At 52.7% G+C, this 23,101-nt stretch overlaps 1 protein-coding gene across 5 annotated transcripts in view; it reads right to left on the minus strand.

Annotated features, from left to right (window-relative positions):
* The window catches only part of MAPT (microtubule associated protein tau), a 45,827-nt gene extending 23,024 nt beyond the window's left edge, over window positions 1-22,803 (minus strand). For 2 of the 5 annotated variants that reach the window (XM_047081682.1, XM_047081681.1), the window contains exons 1-8: window positions 22,662-22,803; window positions 18,221-18,307; window positions 15,609-15,695; window positions 11,761-11,826; window positions 11,494-11,495; window positions 6,252-7,041; window positions 3,530-3,585; window positions 734-931 (exon numbers count right to left, since the gene is read on the minus strand). In XM_047081682.1, coding sequence (XP_046937638.1) covers window positions 734-931; window positions 3,530-3,585; window positions 6,252-7,041; window positions 11,494-11,495; window positions 11,761-11,826; window positions 15,609-15,695; window positions 18,221-18,307; window positions 22,662-22,803 — 1,428 coding nt within the window. Of the gene's footprint in view, window positions 1-733; window positions 932-3,529; window positions 3,586-6,251; window positions 7,356-11,493; window positions 11,496-11,760; window positions 11,827-15,608; window positions 15,696-18,220; window positions 18,308-22,661 lie in introns of all 5 variants that reach the window. The other 3 variants (XM_047081680.1, XM_047081683.1, XM_047081684.1) reach the window with 3 other exon arrangements.
* Window positions 22,804-23,101: the final 298 nt, after the last annotated feature.

Genomic DNA, 23,101 nt, shown 5'->3' on the forward strand with positions numbered 1-23,101 from the left:
AAAACACAACAGGGCTTATAGTGAGGATCAAGCTCTTTATCCACCCAGGGCCCATCATGGGCAGGACACTCCTATATGGACAGCCACTTTCTGATTCTCTGTAGGGATTTATTTATCTGACTGATGGTGGTTGGTTTCACCAGAGAGCCGCGGAGACACCGATGAACCTGACCTCGAGCGCTAACAGAGCTAGGTCATTGTTTTCTTCTCTCCCAAACAGCCCTCAGGTTTCAGTGACTCCTGAGTGTGCTGAGAGCCTTTGGCGGGGTGAACACCAGCACCAATCAGCCCACCGGCCAAAGGTCCAGAGCCCCCAGGCACAGCCTGCTGACTGCGGGCAGTTACTGGCTTTGACCTTGACACATAACGCAAACTCAAAAAAGAAACGGACATTCACCAAAGACCACAAGATGGTTCAGCAGAGGAGTGACCTTGTGGGACAGGCATTGCTGTGTCCAACCCAAATGAGGGCAATCTGGAAGCTCTCTCCAGTGCCAAAGGGCGGGGATTTTCAAATCCCATGGGGTGCTGTGGGGGCTACTCTGAGGGACTAACGGAAGCGGAGAAAAATGGTGCCACGCCCCCCTTTCCCCTTTCAACCAGACTTGTCTTTGCTCTACACGGTGCTTCCAGGTAAGAGTTTATCCGAAGGAAGGTCTTTGTGGCTAAAAACAACACACATCTGAAAACCATATGAGAGCAGCCTGATTCTTTTCAAAGGCGGTTTCCTTACCTTGACTTTCATCTCCTTTGCTCCAGAACTGCCAGTTCGGGGTGTGACAGAAGAGACGTGTTTAGGAGAGGAAGATGACTCTGGGCACACGGCAGGGCTGGAGGGTTTGATCAAAGGGTCTGAGCTACCAGGAGTGGGGCGTTTGGGGCTAAGGCAAGGCCTATTTTTCAGGGTTTTAGCAGAGGAAGGTGTGGATGTCTTAAACATAAACATAAATAAAATCAAAATAAAAGTCAGCACATGGGGGAGGGGAACAAACTGAAAAAGGACAGTAACTAAAAATAAACATGGCAGGTCATGGTTTAAAGCAGTGATCTCCAAACTGTGTGGATCACGTACCCTTATCCACCCTTCTCGTCCCTAAGAACAGAAAGCGGCCACACACCCTAACATCCTCATACTTATTTATCGGTGAAATATGTATACTATGATGCCAACATAGGATGTATATTAAAAAACTTATGTATGACAGAACTTTTAAACGAGAAGAGGAAAAAAAAACCCAATGGAAGTTCTAGAATGTTCTTTAGCCCATTGGATCTTCTTGGGCTGCCCCCCACCACCCCCACTTTGGAGACCACTGGTTTAAAGGTGTTTCATGCCCAAAGAGTTAATGGAGATTGCCAAAGCATATGATTCTTAGGGTGTTTTTCAAGAAAACATCCCCAATGTGTCATAGGTCAGAAGGGCCCCACTTTCTGCTAAATTCCAGGTGAGGAACTCATGCCAGCCTGCTAATCCTTGGCCGCCTTCTGCCACACTGAGAGTATCATGCTTACTAAAATCACGACTGTGGTTGCTCCAAGTCTTAAAGATTCTGTCTCATACCTCAGGTCACACACACACACACACACACACACACACACACTTTCTGATTAACGTCTCAAACAAAACGTATCTTAACACTATCTGGCAAATCTTCATCTGGCCAGTGTTCACTCTTGAACACACTCTACCTAAGGATACAGCCTGGTCAGTGCAGCAGATGACCTCACGGACGGAGCTGCCCCTTGGAGGAAAGGGAAACTGATTGACGATTACTTGTCCTAACTGGCTCTGGGGTACTCTGACTGGGAAACTTGGTCGCCTGGAGGAGGTGAGCTGGGAGGAGGAGGGGTCACACCTTCAGGCATAAAACCCAGAGGCCTAGTCCAGATGTGTTTCAGAGAGGAAGTCAGAACTACCAAGCAGGGTCCTGACCACAGACTTCATTAGGCTTCTTGGTTGTGTTTCCTCATTGGCCTTGGCCCCCCATCCCCCCAAATGGCTGAGGCCCTCTGTGCCAGCCAGCCATGGTGAGGAGGAGGCCTGAGGGGTGGGGAAAGGTGTGGGGGGAGGGACACAGGCCGAGGTCCTGGAGCTGGTGACAAGGAAGGTTGCGGGTGGGTACTCCTCCTTCTCCAGCTGCACAAGCCCCCTTCTGCCAACAGCACTCCCCACCTGGCCAAGGTTCCTGAAAGAACTGACCCTTCGGTGTCCAGGGCGGGGATGTCTTACCCAAGTGTGCAAATGCATGAAGAAAGGAACGCATGCATGCATGAGGCTGGGATTCCCCTAATGTGCATCACGACTGCCTAACAGCTACGGCCTAGGGCAGCACCCAGCTGCCTCATCAGGGGGTCTGGTGATGGCAAACCCTGACTTCCTACAGGGCAGGCAAAACACATGCCACCCAACTCCTAGGGCTACACTCGGCATCTGAAGACCCCATCGAGGCTCTGGGACAAGTTAGGACCCAGACGCTTCAGGCAGAATTTATACTGGAAATTTTAGATGCCTTTAAGAAAACTAGGTCTTCACCTAGAGCCACAGGGGGATTTTCTTGGGGAAACCTTACTGTCCAGTGACAGAAGAATTTTCCAGGATGCAAAGTCATTAAGGGAGGAAACTACAACTGACAGAAAGCCCTGAGAAAGCCAGCATGGCCGTGGATGCATTTTTGGTGGGAGCAGGAGCTTCATTCACGCACGGTTCCTCGGGTTGGTTTCTGAAGACCGACCAAAGTTTACGTCAAACTGGCCCCATGGCAAGATTTCAAGATGGCGTCTACTGCACCACGTGTCCACTTAGCATTTAGGGCGTGTATCGCGTTTCCCTCCTCGACTATTCTTCCCAGCGTCCGTCAGCCCCTCCTGGCACTCCACACCAATCAACCAACCCATCTGCTTAGAGTTCTGAAAGCATGCATCATTTCCTCATGCTTCCGGGTTTTGCTGTGCTGTTCCCACTCCTCAGAATGCTGCTCCCACCTCTGCCTCGGCAACCCTCCTTTACCTTTCCTTCACGGCCTACCTCACTGGTCCTCTTTTCTTGGGCTTTTCCAGAACCCTCCACATTAGGTGAGAGGTCACTTCCTTGATCAACACTCCCTCAGCCACCTGAGTAAATGATATTCTCTATACACCTTAAATATGTGTGTGTGTGTGTGTGTGTGTGTGTGTGTACATATGTTTGCTGATCCTAGATCTGCAGTGGGTAGTGTAAGATTCAAACTTTACTGCAGAAAATTCAAATGTATCTTCGTTTACTGTGAACATCGCATTTCAATTCTGCTAATGGCATTGCAGTTAGGAGCTCTTATTCATGAACCTGCCGACCGCCCTTCCCTGGCAGAAGCATCAAAATGGATAAATGCTGGAACTTGAAAAGTTTGCATGAAACTACAAAGCACTTTTAATGACAGTCATCCTTCCGCGGCAGATGCTCTGCACGTGTTACATATAGAAATTAATTCAGACAAGCATGGCTTCTCGATAAACTGGATGTTGGCAGAGGCTCACGGTTTCATCAGCTTACCTTGGCTTTTTTGTCATCAGCTCCCGTCCCATCTCTGCCTTTACTGACCATGCGAGCTGATAAGATACAAAATGAGAATGTAAGTTACCCCCATTTGCACAGCTCCCAGAAAGAGCCGGACGTAGTCAACGCTGATTTCTCGGGATCAGTGCAACGTGTTTGGTTCAGCTGGGCTTGGTGGGCATTCAGTTGATTTTCTTTCCCCTTCAATCTGTCTCTCGTTGTTAGTATCAACACAGCACACTGGGGTCATTGCTTGGAGCAGGCTGGCCGAGGGTGGGGACATGCAGAGGGGGCGCAGTGAAAACTTGTTCCAGGCACACGCGGACACGGGGGCAAATCAGGATCGGAGACAGCGCAGACCCATCTCACGGGCTCCTTTCCTGTCTTAGCCAGGGTCAACCTCCTCCAGCGGGGACCACCTCCATGCCAAGGAGGGGCATTTGGAGGCCCCAGGGCCACAGATGGGGAAGCTCAGCTATGCTCCGACCTTCTGTAGGACCCCCCCCCCCGACACTCATGCTGTCACCTAAGGTTCAGGGTAAGTGAGTTGTCTGCCTGTCCCTCACTAGGGAGGCTACAGTCGCCAGCCCCAGCTGCCCCCTGACAAGCCCACTCCACACCAGCCCGGGAAGGTCTTACTGCCACCTACAGGCCCTCCCAAGGGGAGGAAAATTTCCATTGTCCAATGGACATCCTTGCCATTTTCCCAAATTAGCTACAAACTAGTTACTGTCGAACAGCTTAGCAGATCATCTCTGGAGTTTGGAAACAAAACACTGCCAGCTTCTGTGTGTAAAAGCCGCACCCCTTGGTGAAACCACAGGTCCACCAGCACCATCTCTAACCCAGCTTTTCCTTCGGTTGACGTTCTTTGTTGACAATTGAGGATAGATTTTCATCTTTGGTTTCAATATCATATTCCCCCTGCCAAAAGGCCAATGGGGTCTCTTGGAGGTTCACACTGGCTACTGGAGCCTGGATTTCTAGAGTGACCCGAACTGATGATCTAGCCCAGAGATTTGCACAACGTACTGCTCAGCAGCACCACTGGGACAGGTTGAAAAAACACAGATTCCTGGGCCCACCCAAGACTCGTAAGCGTAAGGTGGGGCTTAGGAATATGCGTTTTCATAAGAGACCCAGGTAGACTGGATTCACATCTTTTGCCCAAATCAACCACGGCCACCATGTCACAACAAAAGCAGCTGCTAGATATGCACTTCCCAAATTGGGTGCTACTGAACGGGTCCTCTTCCAGGAGATGTTAGCAGGTGGGATCACATAAATTTGGGAAATCCATACTCTGTATCTTTCTCAGAGGGTCATAACGTGCAACTGAATATTAAAGGTTCTGACAAGTCCTGCAGCAGCAAACCTCGCTTCACTTGGCTTAGCCTGTTTTTCCCAGACTAATTGGACCATGGAACTCTTTTTCCCCTGGATACATCTATCGATAGCCAGTGTTCATTAAAACACCATTTCAGGAAACGCTCTTATAATCTGCCGCATCACAGGTATTGGTCCCCTAGTATTTTGGAATTTAGGGTATTTTAAAATAAGATATATGATTTCTTTTTTTGGTCTTCAACTTTAATACAGGTTCCTTTATCTACAACATTTCTAAGTTCTCTTGACGAGTAAAATCTAATAAAAATCGAATAGAGGTTTGCAATGGATGGCTCAAGTAACACCCATTTATGGGCCCTCCAAACACGCGAGAGGTCCTAAAGGTATGAATGCGCCCAACTTGTAGCCTGGAGGCCTCCTCTGGCCTCCTCGTCTTCCTGACAGGACACAGAGACCCCAACATGGGGGAACCTCCCCTCCCACCTCTCCGGCTCCCCAAGGGCTGCTCTGGTAGAGTGGGCTGGGGCTGAGGCCCCTGCAATCCCAGCACAGGGTTCCCCGGGCTCTGCCGAGGGCGGGGGAGGAGAAGATTCGGGACAGGAATGTTTGTTTCTGCTCATTGTCTCCCCTGCCACAAGGCAGGGTGGGTAGGGGTGGGGGCTGTTAAACCAAAGGCTCAGCACAGGCTCTCGGCTGCCCCCAAATCCTCATACGTGTGTCGTGTGCTGTATGTGATGTGTTGTCCGCTGACAAGAGCAGCACAGGCCAGGCTCACGGCCTCTGTGTCTCTGGGCTCGGAGAATCTTCCAGAAGGTGCTGTGCTGAGCAGGGAAGAGTGTGACGTGCACAGCAGACACGCCCGGATTGTGAATGTGGCTCTGTCACTTACTGCTTGGTGGCCCTCAGCAAGTTACGTTCCCTCTCTGAGCCTCACTTTCCTCATTTGCAGAGCGGGGCTCCTTATGCCCCCTTGGAAGGGCTGGGAGGGTTCTAGACAATGAATTTAGGGCACACAAGTGAACCGGCTGTTATCCGCCCTGGGGAGGGCGGCACACCGACCAGCTGGGGGCTGGAGGACCGTTGTAATTCAAGTGGCCAGAGAAACGAACGGGGCGGAAAGCGCTGGGCGGGTGTTGGTGACATGCAACATGGCGGGCAAGCGTGAGAGCAGCACGTGCTACCAGAGCCTAAGGGGCAGGAGGAGGCCACGGGAGGGTGCGCAGCAGTGCCCAGCTGGTCGGTTGAGTGGTTCTCTCTGGGAACCTCGGAAGCAGCAGGACTCAAGGAAGGGCCGGAAGCTTGGTGGCAGTGCCCGCAGCCTGGGTGGCACACGAGGTCACCAGGAAGGAGCGAAGGAGCCCAAGACACAGACCTTTGAGTTGAGGGACCCGGCTGATGGGCTTCCCCGGCAGAACAGCTGCAGGCTGCTTTTCGGACGGTTCTGGAAGGTCCGACTTTTTTGTGTCCTCTCCCTCAGAAGGGCCCTGGGGCTCTTGCTCCTCTCCAGGGGGGCCGGGAAGTGCAGCCCCTTCCAAATCCACCTCTGAACGTGCCTGTTCCTTCTGCATGTTGGCTTTGATTTCCACGTGGAAGGTGAACCCAGGGGGCATGTCCTGCCCTTCCGCCGTGGGCCCTGCACCGGGCCCGGGGGGCTCTGAAGCCTCGATCTCTGTGGAAACTTTGGAGAGGAAATCGACAGGGAGGCGGATGACACCCTCAGCTGCGAAGCCGGACAAGCCAGTGGCTCCTCTGGAAACTGTCTGGGGGGGTGGCCCGCCTCGGACTGGGGAGCTCTGCAGACCTGGGGCGACGTGGGAGCGAGGGGAGTCCTGGGGCCAGGACTCGTCCACATCGCGGTCTTCATCGACATCCTTGCCCCCCCGCCTCTCTTTGCCATGGTCCCCCTTCCGAGGTGGCCCCTCCTGGAGCAGATCTCCCACAAGCTGGTACTCCAGTAGCTCCACGTCATGACGACTTCCCTCTGTGTCCTCTGGTTCTGTCCCTGAAGGCTGGTGTGTGGCCTCCCTTGGGCCATGAGGCAGGATGGGGGCCCCGGGCGCGGGCTGGCGGGGCAGACCTGGGGTGCCCAGGTCGGCGGCCTCACCTCTCTGGTGCCCTGGCTCCCCAAGGAGGATCTCCTGCACAACCTTGACACTCCCAGGCTCCGTGTGGAGATATCCAGGGGAGGCGGGCTTCGGAAAGGCCAGACCCCCCTCGACCCCATCCCCTGGTTTTGGTCCCCACTCCTGGTGGGGCTCCTGAGGGCCACCTGTTGGCGAAGGCAGTTGGCAGATGGGATGATGCTGGGAATGGTGGGAGACCACTAGGACAGGGGCCTCTGGCTGTTTCTCCCCCACAGGCAGCACGGACGCCCCGGAAACTTCTCTGCCGTGGTCAGGCTGATCCTGAGAGCTAAACACATTGGCCAAGGGCCTCGCAGGTACCTCCCTCTGCTGGCTGGAAACTCTCAACTCCTCTGGGTTTGAAGGGGCAGCAATGGCAAATGGTTGGCAAGGATGCATTAATTGTTTAAGAGAAGGAACGCGCTCTTGAAATAAGAAAAGGACGTTTAAACAGCATCACGAGGCCAACTAACAAAGAACGAGGAATGCGGGCTCTGGGCTCATCTTTGTTGTTTTCCTTTGCTCAGAATGAAAGCTCTATTGGCTTACCTAACACTGACTCATTGGGTGACACTGGGTGAGCACCTCCCCTCTCTGCGCCTCAGTTTTCTCATCTGCAATAGGGGTGCTGGACCTGGTGACCTCTACGGCCCCGCTGGCACCAGCATTATCCCTTTGTCACCGGCTCTGGGTGGCCTCGGAGCACGTCAGCATCCAGGGCTGCCTTGTGCTGAATCCACTAGGCCACAGAAGCTTCTCCTCTCCAGGGACACTGAGCTTCCTGAAGATTCTGGCCTCTAGATAGGACCTGGCTTGAGTGCCCCAAGGATCTCTTTTTTCTCCCTCTCTCTGTGTTTCCCCTTTTTGCAAAATGAAACCAGCGGGTGCCCCTAAACCAACCCAGCCTCAAGCTCCACGCTCTGATAGATTTGGAAAATCCAAAATTTATCGTCATCAGGAACCGTAAGGTTCCTATACACAGAAGCACAATTCAGATTTATCTGGCTCATGGGTCAAGTACGGGCCTTTTGCATAAGGTGCAGCAGACCACTGTGGCCGTAAAGGGTCCTGCGTTGCAAAGACATCGCCAGCCCGTGAGACCACCGCATTCACATGGTCACACAGCTGGTGGTTGGTGGAGGTCACGTCACCCTTTCTGGCTCATCCCGGTGGCGTTCATGCGAACCCTCCTTAAAGAACCTGACCGTGTACTAAGGACAGGAGAGGCATGCTCTGTGGTACTCCTAATAAACATCCTTTTTTTTTTTTTTTAATTCCCACCCTTTAATCCTCCCATATGGTTCCAGCAGGACAACCCATACAATTCCTCTAAACGAAACCTAGAACCCCAAAGATTCGGGGGACTGGAAGAGCTGAGGGGAGGGTGGTGGAGAATGCATGTGCGGTTGTGGACGCACGGCTAACACATGCCCGTCTTCTCTCCCCACCCGGGCAGAGTCTGTAGCTGCCTGTTGGCTCGCCTCCACCCCCACCCTGACACCAGGGCCTCGTGATCACAATCTCATTCATTTCCTGTTCCTGCCATCAACCACGGTGCCTGCCACATAGCGACGACCAACAACGGAATGCTGCCTGGTGAACAGGAAAATAGGCTCATTTCTGCTTTCTGCAGGGTCTGCAGCACCTCACTGGGACCGTTGGTCAGCCGCTGGGAAGAAGAGCCCAAATGACAGAGACGCAGGGACCAGACAACCTGAGCAGGTGCCTCAGCACCATGGCTTCTCAGCAACCAACTAGCTCAACAGACCAGAGGCTGAGGCAGATGCTAGTCTTCACACCTCCCAGACAAGCCATGCATCCTTGCCTTCTGGAAAAGGCTTTCCTCCGAGAGCTTTCTAGAAGTTGCTCTCGGTCAGGACGTTACTGTTCTCTAACAGACTGTAAGACCTGGAATGACCTTCATTAAAAAAGAGACCAAAGAGGGGGGTGCCTGGGTGGCTCAGTCGGTTGCGCGTCTGACTCTTGGTTTCCGCTCAGGTCACGATCTCATGGTTCATGGGATTGAGCCCCAAATCGGGCTCCATGCTGACAGTGCTTGGAGCCTACTTGGGAGTCTCTCTCTCTCCCCTTCTATCTCTGACCTTCCTCCATTCACGTGCTCTCTCTCTCAAAATAAATGAATAAACATTAAAAAAAAGAGAAAAAGGCCCCCAAACATAAATAGTGAACACGTCTTGAAAAGACATCAATATTTGATTGTACCGTGTGTGTGTATTGACTGAACCGATCATCGTGCAACTATATTTCTGGAGGAAGGAGTGAGGCTGGGAGAATATTCTATTCAGTTCCTAGAATACTATGAAGTGCTCAGTAAGTAATAAACATAGCAATCATCTTGTGGCGGGGGGGGGGTGGTCCAAGGTAAACAATATTGGGCAAACAGTGTGCAGGCCTCAGGACTCTGGATAAACTTTCCCCCCACATCCCTGTCAGGAGGCCTGGTCTTCACGACACAGGAGAAAGGTCTACCCCTCCGTGTGACAGGACGTGGGTAAGGCCTTCCCTTATCTGACACTCTGCTTCCTTGCTTCCTGTAGTGCCATCCTAAAACGTCCTTGTCTGGCAGGTATTCATGAACATGGGCTACCAGAGGCCTTCTTTCTGCAGCAGAAACTGCAAGGGTAAGATGTAATAACTATGCTTTTGTTAGATGGCTCTTTCTAAATCTGAAAATTGACTACAGGCCTTTAGCAAATAAAGTGTGTTTGTGGATCACGAGCATGTCCGATTTCGCTGGAGGGAACAGGGCTCATCAATTTGGACCAGCAGTCCTAATCAAGTCCTCCTTAGGATCAGAGGTAGAAACCTCCACGTTTTCCAGATCTGGTGCCAACTTCCCACTGCAAATGGCTACCTGGTGTTCATCTTTATAGCTACATGATTCTAGGCCACTGCTGGGAAAAAAATGTAACAATTGAGTGAGCACAGGGGCACCTGAGTGGCTCAGCTGGTTAAACATCTCACTTTGGCTCAGGTCATGACCTCGCGGTTCATGGGTTTGAGCCCTGTGTCAAGCTCTATGCTGACAGCTCAGAGCCTGGAGCCTGCTTCAGATTCTGTGTCTCCCTCTCTCTGCCCCTCCCCCCCTTCTCACACTCTGTCTGTCTCTCAAAAATAAATAAACATTTAAAAATTTTTTTAAAAAATTTGAGTGAGCATGAAAACAAAGTTTCCACAAAAGATGTTGGCCTGATCTTTTCATCGCATGGAATATGTTGCAGGGACATGAAGACCTAGCCTGTAATAAATATTTGTAGAAAAAACTCAAATCCACTTCTATGGAAATAAATGGTCATTTCCAGTGGTTATAAAAGCCTCTCATTTCACCTAAGCCTGAAAATCATGACCTGAAAGAAACAGGTGGCAGGGTTCTAGTTATTTAACACACAGACCGGGGTTCTTCCTTACACTGATTATCCCTTCTAATATTTTCTGAAGCTCTCTGTGAGTCTAAGAGTGAAAACACACCTCTCCATGCTATGCGAAATGAGGTTAGCCCACTATGGGGCAATGAACGGGCGTCTGGGTGGCTCAGGGGGTTAAGTGTCCGACTTTGGCTCAGATCATGATATCATGGCTCGTGGGTTCGAGCTCTGTGCTGACAGCTCGACCCTGGAGCCCGCCAGAGCCCGGAGCCTACTTCAGATTCTGTCTTTCTCTGCCCCTCCCCTGCTCATGCCCTGTCACTCTCTCAAAAATAAATACACATTAAAAAAAAACCAACAACCCTCAATGAAACACTTCTTTGGGCCCAGAGTCTTCCTAAAGCCAGATGGCCCCAATGCCAGCACTAGATGTTGGACAAATCCCGTATCACTTTCTGGAGAGAAAAAAAGTGTCTTTCTAGCTCTCTGGCAGTCTAGAAAGTTCCACATGATACAGTAGACTCTCCAGTTCATCGATGCAGCAGGTGATAGAAAATGAACTTAGTGCCATATTATATCAGAGGTCTCTATTTCCTGAGATAAGGAATTTTTTCTTTTTAAGTTTTTTTTAATGTTTATTTATTTTCGAGAGAGAGAGAGTGAGTGGGGGCAGAGAGAGAGGGAGACACAGAATCTGAAGTAAGCTCCAGGCTCTGAGCTGTCAGCACAGATCCCGATGTGGGCTCGAACTCACAGACCGAGAGATCATAACCTGAGCTGAAGTCGGATGCTTAACCCACTGAGCCACCCAGGCACCCTGATAAGGAATCTTTAATATAAAATTAAGTTCTTAAAACATTTGGGCTAAATGATTACAGAAAGTTGGTTTCCTTGAACACAGTTTTGGTTCCTGAGAAGAAAATCATAATAAGGTCTGAATGTTGCACAGAAGAAAGTTAAAAAGAAATTGCTTGGTGGAGATATGGTTGAGGCCTTGCTCCTGGGACAGGGCCAGAGGGCAGCCTGAGGAGAAAATCACCTATCATTCACATGTGAGTTTCTGTTGGACACTCTTTCTTGACTCCCCAGGCTGGACAGGGCCAACCTCTCTCAGGACACTAAATACCTTAGGAATAACTCAGAAACAGTGTTAGGAAAAAAAAAAAAAAAGTGTGTGTGTGTGTGTGTGTGTGTGTGTGTGTGTGTCTAGAGTTCTTTCTATGTCTGATTAGCCCATCTTTGATAAGAACCTCCTGGACCCATGAATTAGGGCCCAGGTGCGAGTTTTCTTTGCAGGGTAGAGCCCATCTGAATGCTGCCATCTCCCTTCTCCTGACCCCCAGGTTGCGGTAGGCGATTCTAGCCCACTGACCTTGAGTCACATGTCCGGCGGCTTGGTCTTCCAGGTTGGGGGTGTCTCCAATGCCTGCTTCTTCAGCTGGTTTATGTGTCAACAAATGAAGAAGATATAAGCAAAAACAGTTATTGTTTGCCAGAAACCAAGTTCTTTGCATCTTCCAGTATTTTTCTGAAAACATTCAGGAAAGGCACATCTTATGAGTAAGTACCAAGGGGCCGAACCTCTGGCTTTTTGCAAATATTATTGCTGGGGATGTCTACAAAAGCAGGTTACTAAATGAACCCCACCGTACCCACACACTTTGCAGGTGACCATGATCCTGTAGGAAAGACCTTCTCCACAGTGGGCCCAGGGTCCCGAGTGCCCCACTCAACAAAGACACGCAGGGTGGGTGAGGTCAGAGAAGCAGTTTACTGCTCAACCATCACCACGGGAACCACCACCGAGCGGCAGGTGCACTCCCAGCCCCAGCCAGTGCTCTGGGGGCGCTCAGGGTGCAGGAAAGCACTAGGCGTGGGCTGTGGAGTCAGGCTGGGGTTCGCATCCAGCCACCGCCATTTACTTAACCTCTCGGAGCCTCTGTTTCCTCACCTAGACCCCCAAGGTGATGAAAACGGCTTGTCTCGGAGGACGACGGTGAGGGTGAAAACGAGAATTCGAATGACTGTGTTTAGTGAGATGCCGGGCGTATGGGAAGTGCCCCACAGCTGTGCGGGTTCTTTTCTCCAAACTACTGGGCAAACCCCTGTAACCACCTGCCAGGAGTAATTGCCACCTGGTTAGGAGGAGGCCGGGAATGAGCAGCATCTAGGGTGTCTTGGGCTCACCCCAAATGAAGAAGATCACATCATCAACAGTGACAAAATCAGTAAGCTTTACCGCAATGCCAATTTCTGCGCCGTGAAAAATCAGGACATTGCTCCAGGACAACAGATACAATTGCGTAGAAGAGAGTTTATAAAGCAAGTTGGTGCACACATTGACGTGCACTTGCCTCATGATGCCAGAAGAACCAACATGCATGCCCTGATGGATGGAGACAGGGAAACCACCACCCCTAAGGAATGCCTACAAGTTGCTGGCTGGGCCACGAGTCTTTTCTCCCAGACCTGAGATGGTTACGATTTCACGCCTAAAACAGAAATGCCAAGTCACCAGCTCAGGCCTGCCGTGGAGGGCATGGAGGAGGGAAAAGAAAGATTCTCTGGGTCGCTGGACAGCTGCATGATGGCCTTATAAACACTGGCCCGCTGGCTGTCCCAGAACAGTGGCAGTGAGGGCCGTGAGGGGACTGGCAGTGGGCTCCCCAACCACCAGATCATAAACACGACCTTGCTCTGGGGCCCCCGCAAGCTGACACTGTGCCACCCACGAGGTCAAACAGTGATAGCTTCAAGCACAGATTTTGTCTGAGTTTCTGACGAGGCTGCGGTAGAAAGGTTCAGAGTGACAGCAGGTCCAGCTGAGTGGCATAGAGTCCTGGAGACGGAGAACACGGGGAAGGGGGTGGGGGACACATGGGAATGACATCACTGCTGTGGCACTGGGAGGTCACTGCACTCACACACGGGTGCAGAATTGCAATATCCTGGCCCCGGTGCGTGTCAGACACTGGAGGCTGCTGATAACCCCGACGCCCCCTCACTCCCCAGTTCCCAGCAAGGGAGGCGCTCAGAGAGGCCAAAGGGAGGAGGTAGGGTGTGTGGCCGTGGCTGGGCCATCACATCGCTACACGGGCTTTCCGCATCCCTGAAGCCCCAAGAGGCAGGGGCTCCCATCCCAGCAAGGCAGGGATTCCTGCTGTGGGGCGGCCACACTGCATCCCCAGTAGGCCTCAAAGGAGAAGTTTCAAGAATGTAAGACACCTAACCAAGGACGAAACTAAGTTACACATCATCCAGGTCAACAGCTGAAAACCTCCCCCACCGAATCTAAATCCTCCCTATCTCGTTGAGGATGTAAAGGGTGGAGAGGGTGGCTTGGGAGCGTGGAGGACGGGCTGCATGGCCACCACCCACTTCAGCCCCAAAGGGAGGGTTTCAAGGCACCACTCGGAGACACTTGGTGCGTATCCCCTGTGGTTAGCGACACGGCGGACCGCTGTCAGAATCCCACCTGGGAAAACCAGAGGAGAGATGGGCAGGCCCCGCTTTGGGGGCGGAGCAAAGGGTGTGGCTGCAGCCCTGTGGTCAGTCTGCACACCCCAAGTTTGCTTGGGCAAAGCATGCCCTTGTGTTTCCCAATATGGACACAGGGAGGCAGCAGCGTGGAGGTGCCTTGGACCATGGCCGGTGGGCTGCCAACAGAAGCAAGCCAACTTCAGCAGAAGGCTGGAGGGGATCTTCAGATTCCAAGGGGCTGAAGAGAGCAAAGTGCCTGCTGGAATCAAGGGCAGAGGGAGGGACCTTTGGGGGATGACTGGGATGGAGGAGTCTGGAAGGATTCCAAACAGGTGCCCACAAAAGAAAGAGTCGACGTTAAACGCTGCAGAGAGCGTGAAGCCGCGCACAGTAGTGCTGACCAGGACCAACTTTCCTGCCTCCCGTCCCCTCCACCTCCCCAGCCCCAAAGTGGGGGGCTGCAACCCTGAATGAGCTTGGGCTACCGGATGGGACCAGACATTCTAACCAGCACTCGCAAACGGTGTTTTGCGACGAGACTAAAGTACTTTTGATCGCCTAGCAGTGATGAAAAAGTCAGAAGCGGGCTACAGTTTTCACCCTGGAGGGGAAGGGCTCTCCCACTGAGTAAACTATACAGGCACAGGAGTGGGGGTGGGGTACAAAAATCAGGTTATCCAAGAGCTCATCGTTGTTCAGCCTTCAAACGACCTTCACTGTCAAGGACGAGGGCCATCCAGCTTCAAGAATACGCCTCCATCCATCTCAAAAGACCAACCCACAAAGCAGAAACAGTTCTGACGAGTGGAGGGAGGGGGCGGTGGCCGCTGGACCTCTGCATGGGGGTTCTCAACAAATGGAGCCCCGAGAAAAAGCTGCAGTTTCCCAAAAAGCTGCTGTGAGCACCGTCTTCAGGAAGGAAACAAGACTCCTGTCTGGGGACGTTTTCCCCATTCTCCAGTGCTGGTGACATCCTGTCTGGAACTCTTCTGCACATCTTCTTCAGTGCCCTCCCAATCCAGAAGCCAACAGCTGAGCATTTACATAAGCACAAAGAACATTACCAGAAGGGGACGGCGGCCAGAGCTCTGGGCTGAGCGAGCCGTTTCCTAAGGGTCCCAGGGGGCTGGAGGCCACCACCATTTCTGGTAGGTGCCCTGTCTGCGCGACCCCCATCATCTGTGCTCACAGGACAGTCTCGTCACGCCTCTTCGATGCAGATACGTTGAAAAAGCTAGTTCTAGAAATGGATGCTAGGTCACACTGCTGAGCTCCCTAGGGGCTATCCCATTAAGATCCTCCAAAGGCGTGGGTCAGTCATGAGACCCTGCCACACGCTTGGGTGCCCCAGGCGGTAAACTGTCTGTTAGGAGGTGACCCTGTCACTGGGCAGAGCCCCAGCAGGAAGGTGGACTGAGCCCAGGGGTGATCTGCCACCAGCCTGCCTCGGAGGACCCTGCAGAGAGCTTGGAGCTGATGTGCCGGCTGAGATGGAGGGAGAAGCTGGACGGAATCCAGAAGATCCTCCCTCCTCTGGGAGGCTGGCGGGCAGCCACGGAAGCCATCGGCCATCAAGGCACCAAGATTGGAATGACCCAAGATTCCCAGAAACCGGGAGTCCTCCCACGTTGCTGCCTCGCTGGGAGACAGCATAACCCCTATTCGCACCCACTCCTCCTTGCAGGGCGGCCGGGCACCCGGCCAGGGCCGCCTCCACCCAGCCACGAGAGTCACCCTCACCTGTGGTTCCTTCTGGGATCTCCGTGTGGGGCTGAGCGGCCGCCTGCTCGCCGGGAGCTCCCTCATCCACTAAGGGCGCTGTCGCGTCTGGAAACCGAGAGTCGCCTTAAGGAGGCTAGGAAAGCCAGGCCAAGCCCCTCACCTTACTTCTCGAGTGGGAGCAGGCAGGGGCGGGGAGGCAGGAGGGGACTCGGCGGCATGCAAAAAGCAACACCACAAAGCAACACCCAGAGCCGCGCCCCTGCCTGATGTTTCCCCAGGAAGCACACGAATATCTTGCTTGGTGGCACCGCCTCATGAGATGCCCAGGCCATCTGCCGGGGACAGCCCCCGTGTGGACGCTGCAGCAGAAGAGACTGCCGGGGACGGGCCCAGGTGTTTTAAAGAGGAAATGTCTAAAATCAGATGGCCGTGAGGCTTTGAGCAAGACCTTTGCCCTTTGGGCCTCAGTTTCCTCATCTGCAAAATGGGAATATCACGGCCAGGTGACCTTCAAGTTCTCGTCCAGCTCTAAGCCCCCTGTCCTGTGAGTCCGTGACTCACGGTTAAAAGCACAGACTCCCCCAGGTGGCAATGAACAGGCTGGTCCCGTCCAGAGCTGGGTGCTTAACAACAAGCTTAACAGATGGTCCACCTGCAGAGCAGAGGCCACAGTTAAAAAAAACCCACCACCAGGAGCTGCTGTCAGCCTCTCATCAAGGCGAGCACCTTCCAATTCAGCAGTCCTCCCCAAGCAGTGCCCTGGCATACTCCCAGGCTGTTCCAGGCAGACATAGGGAGTTGTCAGCTTTGAAAGCTTTCCAAGAGTCCGAGTCAATTTAGTCAAATGGAATCCATTTTCATCACGGTCGTCTCGGGAGCAGGTGGAGCCGCCTGGCCAAGCCCAGCCCCAGCAGAGTCCCCTTCCTCGTGGGGAGGGAGTGGAAACTCTCGGGGCCCACACATGTACAGGATCCAGAGTGCAGCAAGACTTGGTTGGAAGATCCTTCCAGAATAATGTTGATGGGGCCACTGACAACCATGATTTGGGAGGCTGCTATGAAGTCTGGCATTAGTGTTTGACGACCTCAGGGAGGTAGCAACTTGCAAAACTGTCCTAACCAGATCAGCGGGAAATGTCTTGCATCAGCAGCTCTAAGAAGGAGAACAAAGAGCCCTTGGCCTGGGTATTCTCTTCACTAGGCTGAGAACCTGGGGGGAGAGGGGGGGGCGCGCGGGGGGGGGGAGGGGTAGGGCCACACCTACTTTCTCCCCCACAGATGGTCCCTTACACCAAGCAATTGGCAGGCACTTTCTCAATTCATTCAAAGGTGGACACTTGGGGAGATGCCGGGACACGTTCTCATCTTGTGACAGCCTCCAAAGTCATGGGCAGAGCCGGGAGGAGGAGAGTACTGAGAAGAGAACCATGAACCTCCCTGGGGATGAATGGAGGGGGGGGGAATGGAAGGGCAGATACCTCAGACTGGTTACTTAAGAGCCATTCTCAATGCCCTTATCCCTTGATTTCTCCTACTTATGAGTCTGGAAAGCAAAACGCTCCATGTTCCGTCCTCCCCCTTACAGCCAGGCGTGGCCATGAGACTCAGCTCTGGCCAATGAGACATAAGCGGAAGTCAGCTAGGCGGGGCTTGCAGGAAAACTGCTTTCCTAATAAAAAGGAAACACATTTGATTTCAGGGCCCTTTTGGCCAGGCTTTGCTACTTTCCTCTTGCTTGGAAGGCAGATGTGATGCTTGGAAGTGCAGCAGCCATCTTGTAACCACGAGGCAATAATCCAACCATTACAGATGGCAGAAGATAAAGACAGAAGAGCACTGATCACGCTGGAGACCTGCTGCCATCCAGACATGTTATTGAGACCAACAAACCTCTTCATATCTAGGCCCCAGCTAGTTTGGTTTTCCATTACCAAAAACCAAATGCAGTGTTGACTGACTCAGAAGGGAAGCAAGAAAAGGTGGTCAAAATCAGGACCAAGGAGCTCTTCAGGAAATACATGAGGAGCTTTATAATAACCTAGACACCAAACGTCTAGAGAGGACAGGTCAGAAGGCGTGCTGGAATGCACACCTCGGCCAAGGTCCAGAGCCCTGGACCATGCCGAGAGCCCAAGAAATGAAGGATACTAGACCAGATCAGTCCCAAAGTATGAGCTTGGAGATGTGCACCGACCCGCCCCCTTTCTCACCCAAATGGCTGCACTGGGACCTGGTGGCTCGTGAGAGAAGAGCAAGGGGGGCGGGGGCTTCTGAAGGAGTGTGGGGTGGGGGGACAGCTGCCACGGAGCAGGGGCTTTGTGGAGCTCTGCTCGGGCCCCGCTCGGCCACAGACCCAGCCTCTCCAAACGCGGCTGCCTCAAAGCACACACACGATGAAGGGGCCCAAACACGGCACCGGAGAGCGAGGCACCAAAGCAGGGCTTGGCTCCCGTGACATTCCCGGGCCTGAGCCCATCCTGCAAAGCACCGAACAAGCATGGCCGTCAGCCAGCGGGAGAGGCAGCAGCGGACGCAGCCGGGAAGGGTGGCACGCGGGGCTCAAAGCACGGCTAAGCGCAGGCTGGAGGCACGGAGGAGCTGTCTCAGTGAGGCAAGGAGAGGAGGGCCCACCTTCTGCCGTCGGCGTGCTCTTAGCATCCGAGGTTTCAGAGCCCGGTTCCTCAGATCCATCATCAGCGGGGGTCTGCAGGGGAGACTCTGGAACATACACAATGAGCCCCTCAGAACGGCTGCCGCTCCCCACCCCTCCTTCCGACTGCAGGAGGAAATGGGGAGCAGTGTCTTTCGGAGCCGAAAACCACCCAGCGCGGGACCCAGATGGATGGGGCGTGGCCACGTGATAAAGTCACAAGGGGGACCAATCCCACCCCCATCCCGACACGACGGTGTCCCCACAGCAGGGTCATCAGGCCAAGATGCAGGTGCTCGTTCCCAGACAAGAGGAGAAACTGCCTTTTAATCAGCCCGCGGTTTCAGCAGAGACTCGGCCTCATGCCGACAAAAGGGCAGCCGACACTACGAAGCCCGCTGCTGCGTCTTTCCTGACCGAGAGGCTCATGGGAGAGCGCAACCCTTCATCGGCGACAAGTAGAACGCCTGGAAACCCAGTCCGATCCAACTCCTTCCTCTGAAAAGGGCAGACGCAGTGCCTTCTAACTGGACGTCGGATCGTGTGTCTGGACTTCACCCAGCTCGTTTCCTAGAAAGATCTCCAAGTACTGACCAGCAGGACTGGAGTCGCACCTGAAACGTCAGCCACAGTTACCTACGGAGACAACTGCCCTTTCAGAATCCGAAGCCAAGGAGGCTCTGGTGGAGCCCGGGAAAGCCACTCCACCTGGGGGTGAGGGCAGGGTCTGCGGGGCTGGCCTGTGTACAAAGCAGAACCCCAAGACGACAAAGGGCAAGCGGTGTTCCACTGCACTGAGAGATCCGACACCCACTGCTAAAATGCCGCCAGTGGATACCCAGCCCTGGGGGCGACCATCCGGCCAAAGAAGGACCAATTCTAAACAGATTTCCAGCACACCCACAGCTCCCTGGTCCTGGGGCTTACACAAACCTGCAAACTGCCTCGAGAAGGCTTTGGACAAATGGCGAGAAAGCATCTGCAGACTGTGTGCTGGGTCTTGTTATTACTAACCAGGCTTGACTGTCAGAGCACAAGAGCATATGGAGAGCGCCCCAAGCATGCTTGTCCCCCAAGCAGCCCCTCCCCCACTCTGTCCTGGAGCCTGCCATCCTTATCATTAGAATTAGCCTTATTAAATTTCTTGGAGGGACAGAAAGGAGGAGGAAGAAGCCTTTTCTGAACGTCTTAGCTGGAAGATCTAACAAGTTAACCCTTAAACACCTTTTAATTCCTTAGGGTGCACTCCTCTATCAGTTAACCACCTGTCACCTCACCCACCTGGAAGCTCTTGGCTGTATCCAGCCCTTGTCCAACTTTGAGCCTCCACACAGATACTCTTTGTTCTAGTATTTTGTACGTGGTTTCTTGTCATGATTCAAAATAGTCTGTCACTTATCTAAAATGTTGCTAGTAAAGTGACACAGCTTCTGCCAAGTTATACTGCTCACGCCCCATATAGAAATCACTCCTAAATCCTTAGAAGCAAGAACAAATTTGATGGGAGTGATGGAAATCTCTTAAGTATCACTTGCTTTCTTGGGAAGTATACTCTTTAGTTAAGCAAACTATCTACAAATGTTTCCCTTTCACAGCAGTGACAAAAAGGCTAGCAACTTAAAATCTGCACACACACACACACACACATATATATCATATATCATATATTTGTTTTAGCACAGAACTTCTGATCATGTTTTATGTTAAAGAATTGAGCAGTTTTAGCAAACATACCTTAGACAACTCTGAGACACAAAATAACTTGTAAACTCGTTCTAACTTTACAAATTGAATTTCATTTCTCCCCCCAAAAATATGAATGGTAAAAAACACTTTTTTTTCCTTTTTTTTTTAACGAACTTTTTACTTAAGAACAGTTTTAGATTTATAGGAAAAAAAATTACAAAGCTACTACAGAGAATATACCCCACACCAAGTTTCCCCCGTTATTAACATCCTATACTATTAAGTATAGTTGTTGCAACGCTGTATGTATTTTAAATTTAATTTTTAATACCAGCCTACCCTAAACAGAATGTCACTGGCATAATTCACACCAGGCAGAATTCTAAGTTGGATTCCACCCATGAGGGTTTAATAACGGAAGTTCCAAGGGTTTAATAACGGCTGAGTGACAAGGGGCAAAACAGATGACAAGGAGCTGAAGACGTCCCTCTGATGGGGCAGCACCGCATATCAGCCCTTGACCTCAGAGAGGAAACTCCGCTTGTCATCTGTCAACCGGGGAAAGTGACATCTGCCCTCAGAAGTTGTTGTGAGCATCGCCTGAGACGCTGGTGGTGAAGGCCTTTGCAATCCTAGAGTTCTAGAAAAATGCCCCAATTACCATTTTAAGGAAGTTCCCTTATAAACAGGGTGGCCATAAACTTTATCACCCAAATTGGGACACTTGACTGTGGAAGCGGCAATGGTCATCATGACGCAGAACACAGACTTGCACGTGGATGTGTGGGCTCAGGTCCTCAGAAGAAGGAGCTCTCAGGGCCCCAATGAGGGGGTCAAGGGGTCAGGGGATCAGGGGATCAGGGAACAAGGCAAATTCTGGCTCCCACCCCAAGCTGCCTCAGCCAGGTAGGGCTGCAGGGAAAAAGCGGCGTGCCACTAACCTTTGGGATCGAGGTCCTGGGGGCCAGTACCCTTCATTCCACATGGCTGGGGTCGGGGTGGGGAGAGAAAATGGGAAGGGGCTGTAGAGCCACGGGGGTGGAGGGGGACAGCAGGGGAAAGAAAATCAAGGCAAGAAGGGAAAGAGGGAAGGAGGAAAAGGAGACCGTGGGAGAGGAGGAGACGGGGTGCGGGGGTGGGGGGAACGGAGTGGGGGACAAAGGGAGGAAGGGCACCCAGCAGGACTCAAAGGAGAAAGCAGATTTCCTCACTGCCCTCCATGGGAGCTGCACCTTAGCAGCTCTGGCTGGAGCCAGGCTATGGCCTGGGAGAGGTAAGGACGTACATTTCTCACCACCATTTGGAGCCTGACACCCAGAGGGCAGATCTGGCCCCCTGGGACACTTGGCTGGTGTGGGTATTTCCCCCCACTCCCCTCCCCCAGCACCTGGGGCTGGGAGGCCCCAAGAAGGCCAGAGGGCAGCCTCTGAGCTCCCTGGGACAGTATATCCACTCTTCCTTTACCAGCCAGGAGCCCACCTGTCTGATTCCCAGGTTCCTCTGACTCCTACGCTCTCTGCTTCAACAGAGAGACAGAAGTCGCCTTTGAAACCAGGCCCCACAATGAGTCCTGCGAGCAGGGACTATCATTCCTCGTGCTCCCCCAACCCAGGGGTCCTCCTGGTGACCCTACCTCCTGCAGGGAACCTTCCCAGACAGATGCACCCAGAAGAGCACCCTTCCCACTTTGGAGCCCCACCGCCTCCAGCCACTGCTCCACACCTCAGGGTGCAAAGTATTTTTATTATTTTTAGCACTGAAAGAGAATAGCAGGCTGTTTGCTATTTTGTCTCCTCAGTAATGGGTCTGGAGGGCAGGAATGGAGGTCTTCTTACACTGGGTATCACTTGCCAATGACAGAGAGGACAGCATGAGAAGCAGGAGAGAGGGCTTGGTGCCCTCCATGGGACTCCCCAAACTCCGTGGACATGAAACACAGGTGTTTGGTGGGGGAGAGGAGGAGGTCGAGAAAACTTGGCCCAAAGACTGTATTATAGAATATCTAGGGGTTTAGGGGCGCCCAGGTGGCTCAGTCGGTTAAGGGCCCGGCTCAGGTCACGATCTCACAGTTCATCAGTTCAAGCCCTGTGTCGGGCTCTGCGCTGACAGCAAGGAGCCTGTGTGGCATTCTCTCCCTCTCCCTCTCTCTTTATGCCCCTCCCCCACTTGTGCACTCTTGCGCTCTCTCTCTCTCTGAAAATAAATAACTAAACTTAAAAATAAAAAAAGAATATTTAGAGGTTTAGAGGATCCAGTTTGTTAGTATAGGTACAGCAGGAATCTCAGCACTGACCTTGCTGAAAGAGGGCCCAGACAGGCTCTTAAGGAGGAGATAAAAATAAGATACAAAGCCCAGTATTTTTCATGTTCATGAATGCTGCTGATCTAAACGTGAATAGATTGGGCTCAAGACTCAAGAGAGCACCGGGTATTAATCAGACTGACAGGCCCCTTGCAATCTTTGCCATGCCACTGTCCACACACGAGTCAGACTCTTCTTTGGAAGGGTACATTTCCAAACGGCCTCACATTTTGAGTTATCTTGGCCCTTTCAAATTATGAGGCTTCACTCTACTGACAACCCAACACAATCAAGTATTTAAAATTCCTTTCAAGAGCTTGTTGTTTCGGGCCAGCCCCTTCCTGAGCAAGCAGGTTGGCGGCCACCCACCCACGCCAACCCCGCCCTGCCCCCCCCCCCAGGCACCTGTTGCGCATGCGTGGCTGCGCACTCACCTTTCAAGCCCTGGTCCACGTCACCCTCGTGGTCTTGCATTAGGGTGTAGCTCCCCTGAGAGGGGAGGTCTTTCCTCTCCCCCGTCCCGTACGTCCCAGCATGATCATCCATCACGGTGAAGTCCTGGCGGGGTTCAGCCATCCTGGGTCAAGGCCCACCTGGGGAAGGGAGATGGGAGGATGAGGGCGGGCAAGCTGAGCTGAGGGGTCGAAACGCAAGGGGGATGGGGGTGGGGGCGGGGAGAGAGGGCCCACCTCCCGGGGGCAGACAGATCTCCGCCCCCCCATCCCCTCCCCGAGGGATGCCCAACCTCATCCGCCTTGCCTGTTACGCGTATGTGCACTTTTAATTCACCTGCATCACATCAGTTCATACTCAGAACCACCAGGTGGGCAGGTTCCCGGGCCTGGCTCGTGATGCCCAGCACTCTTTCCACTTC

This window comes from Lynx rufus, unplaced genomic scaffold (assembly GCF_022079265.1).
Source record: "Lynx rufus isolate CCGP_SWC_20201006 ecotype Redwood Valley unplaced genomic scaffold, mLynRuf1.p SCAF_18, whole genome shotgun sequence".
Lineage (NCBI taxonomy): Eukaryota > Metazoa > Chordata > Mammalia > Carnivora > Felidae > Lynx > Lynx rufus.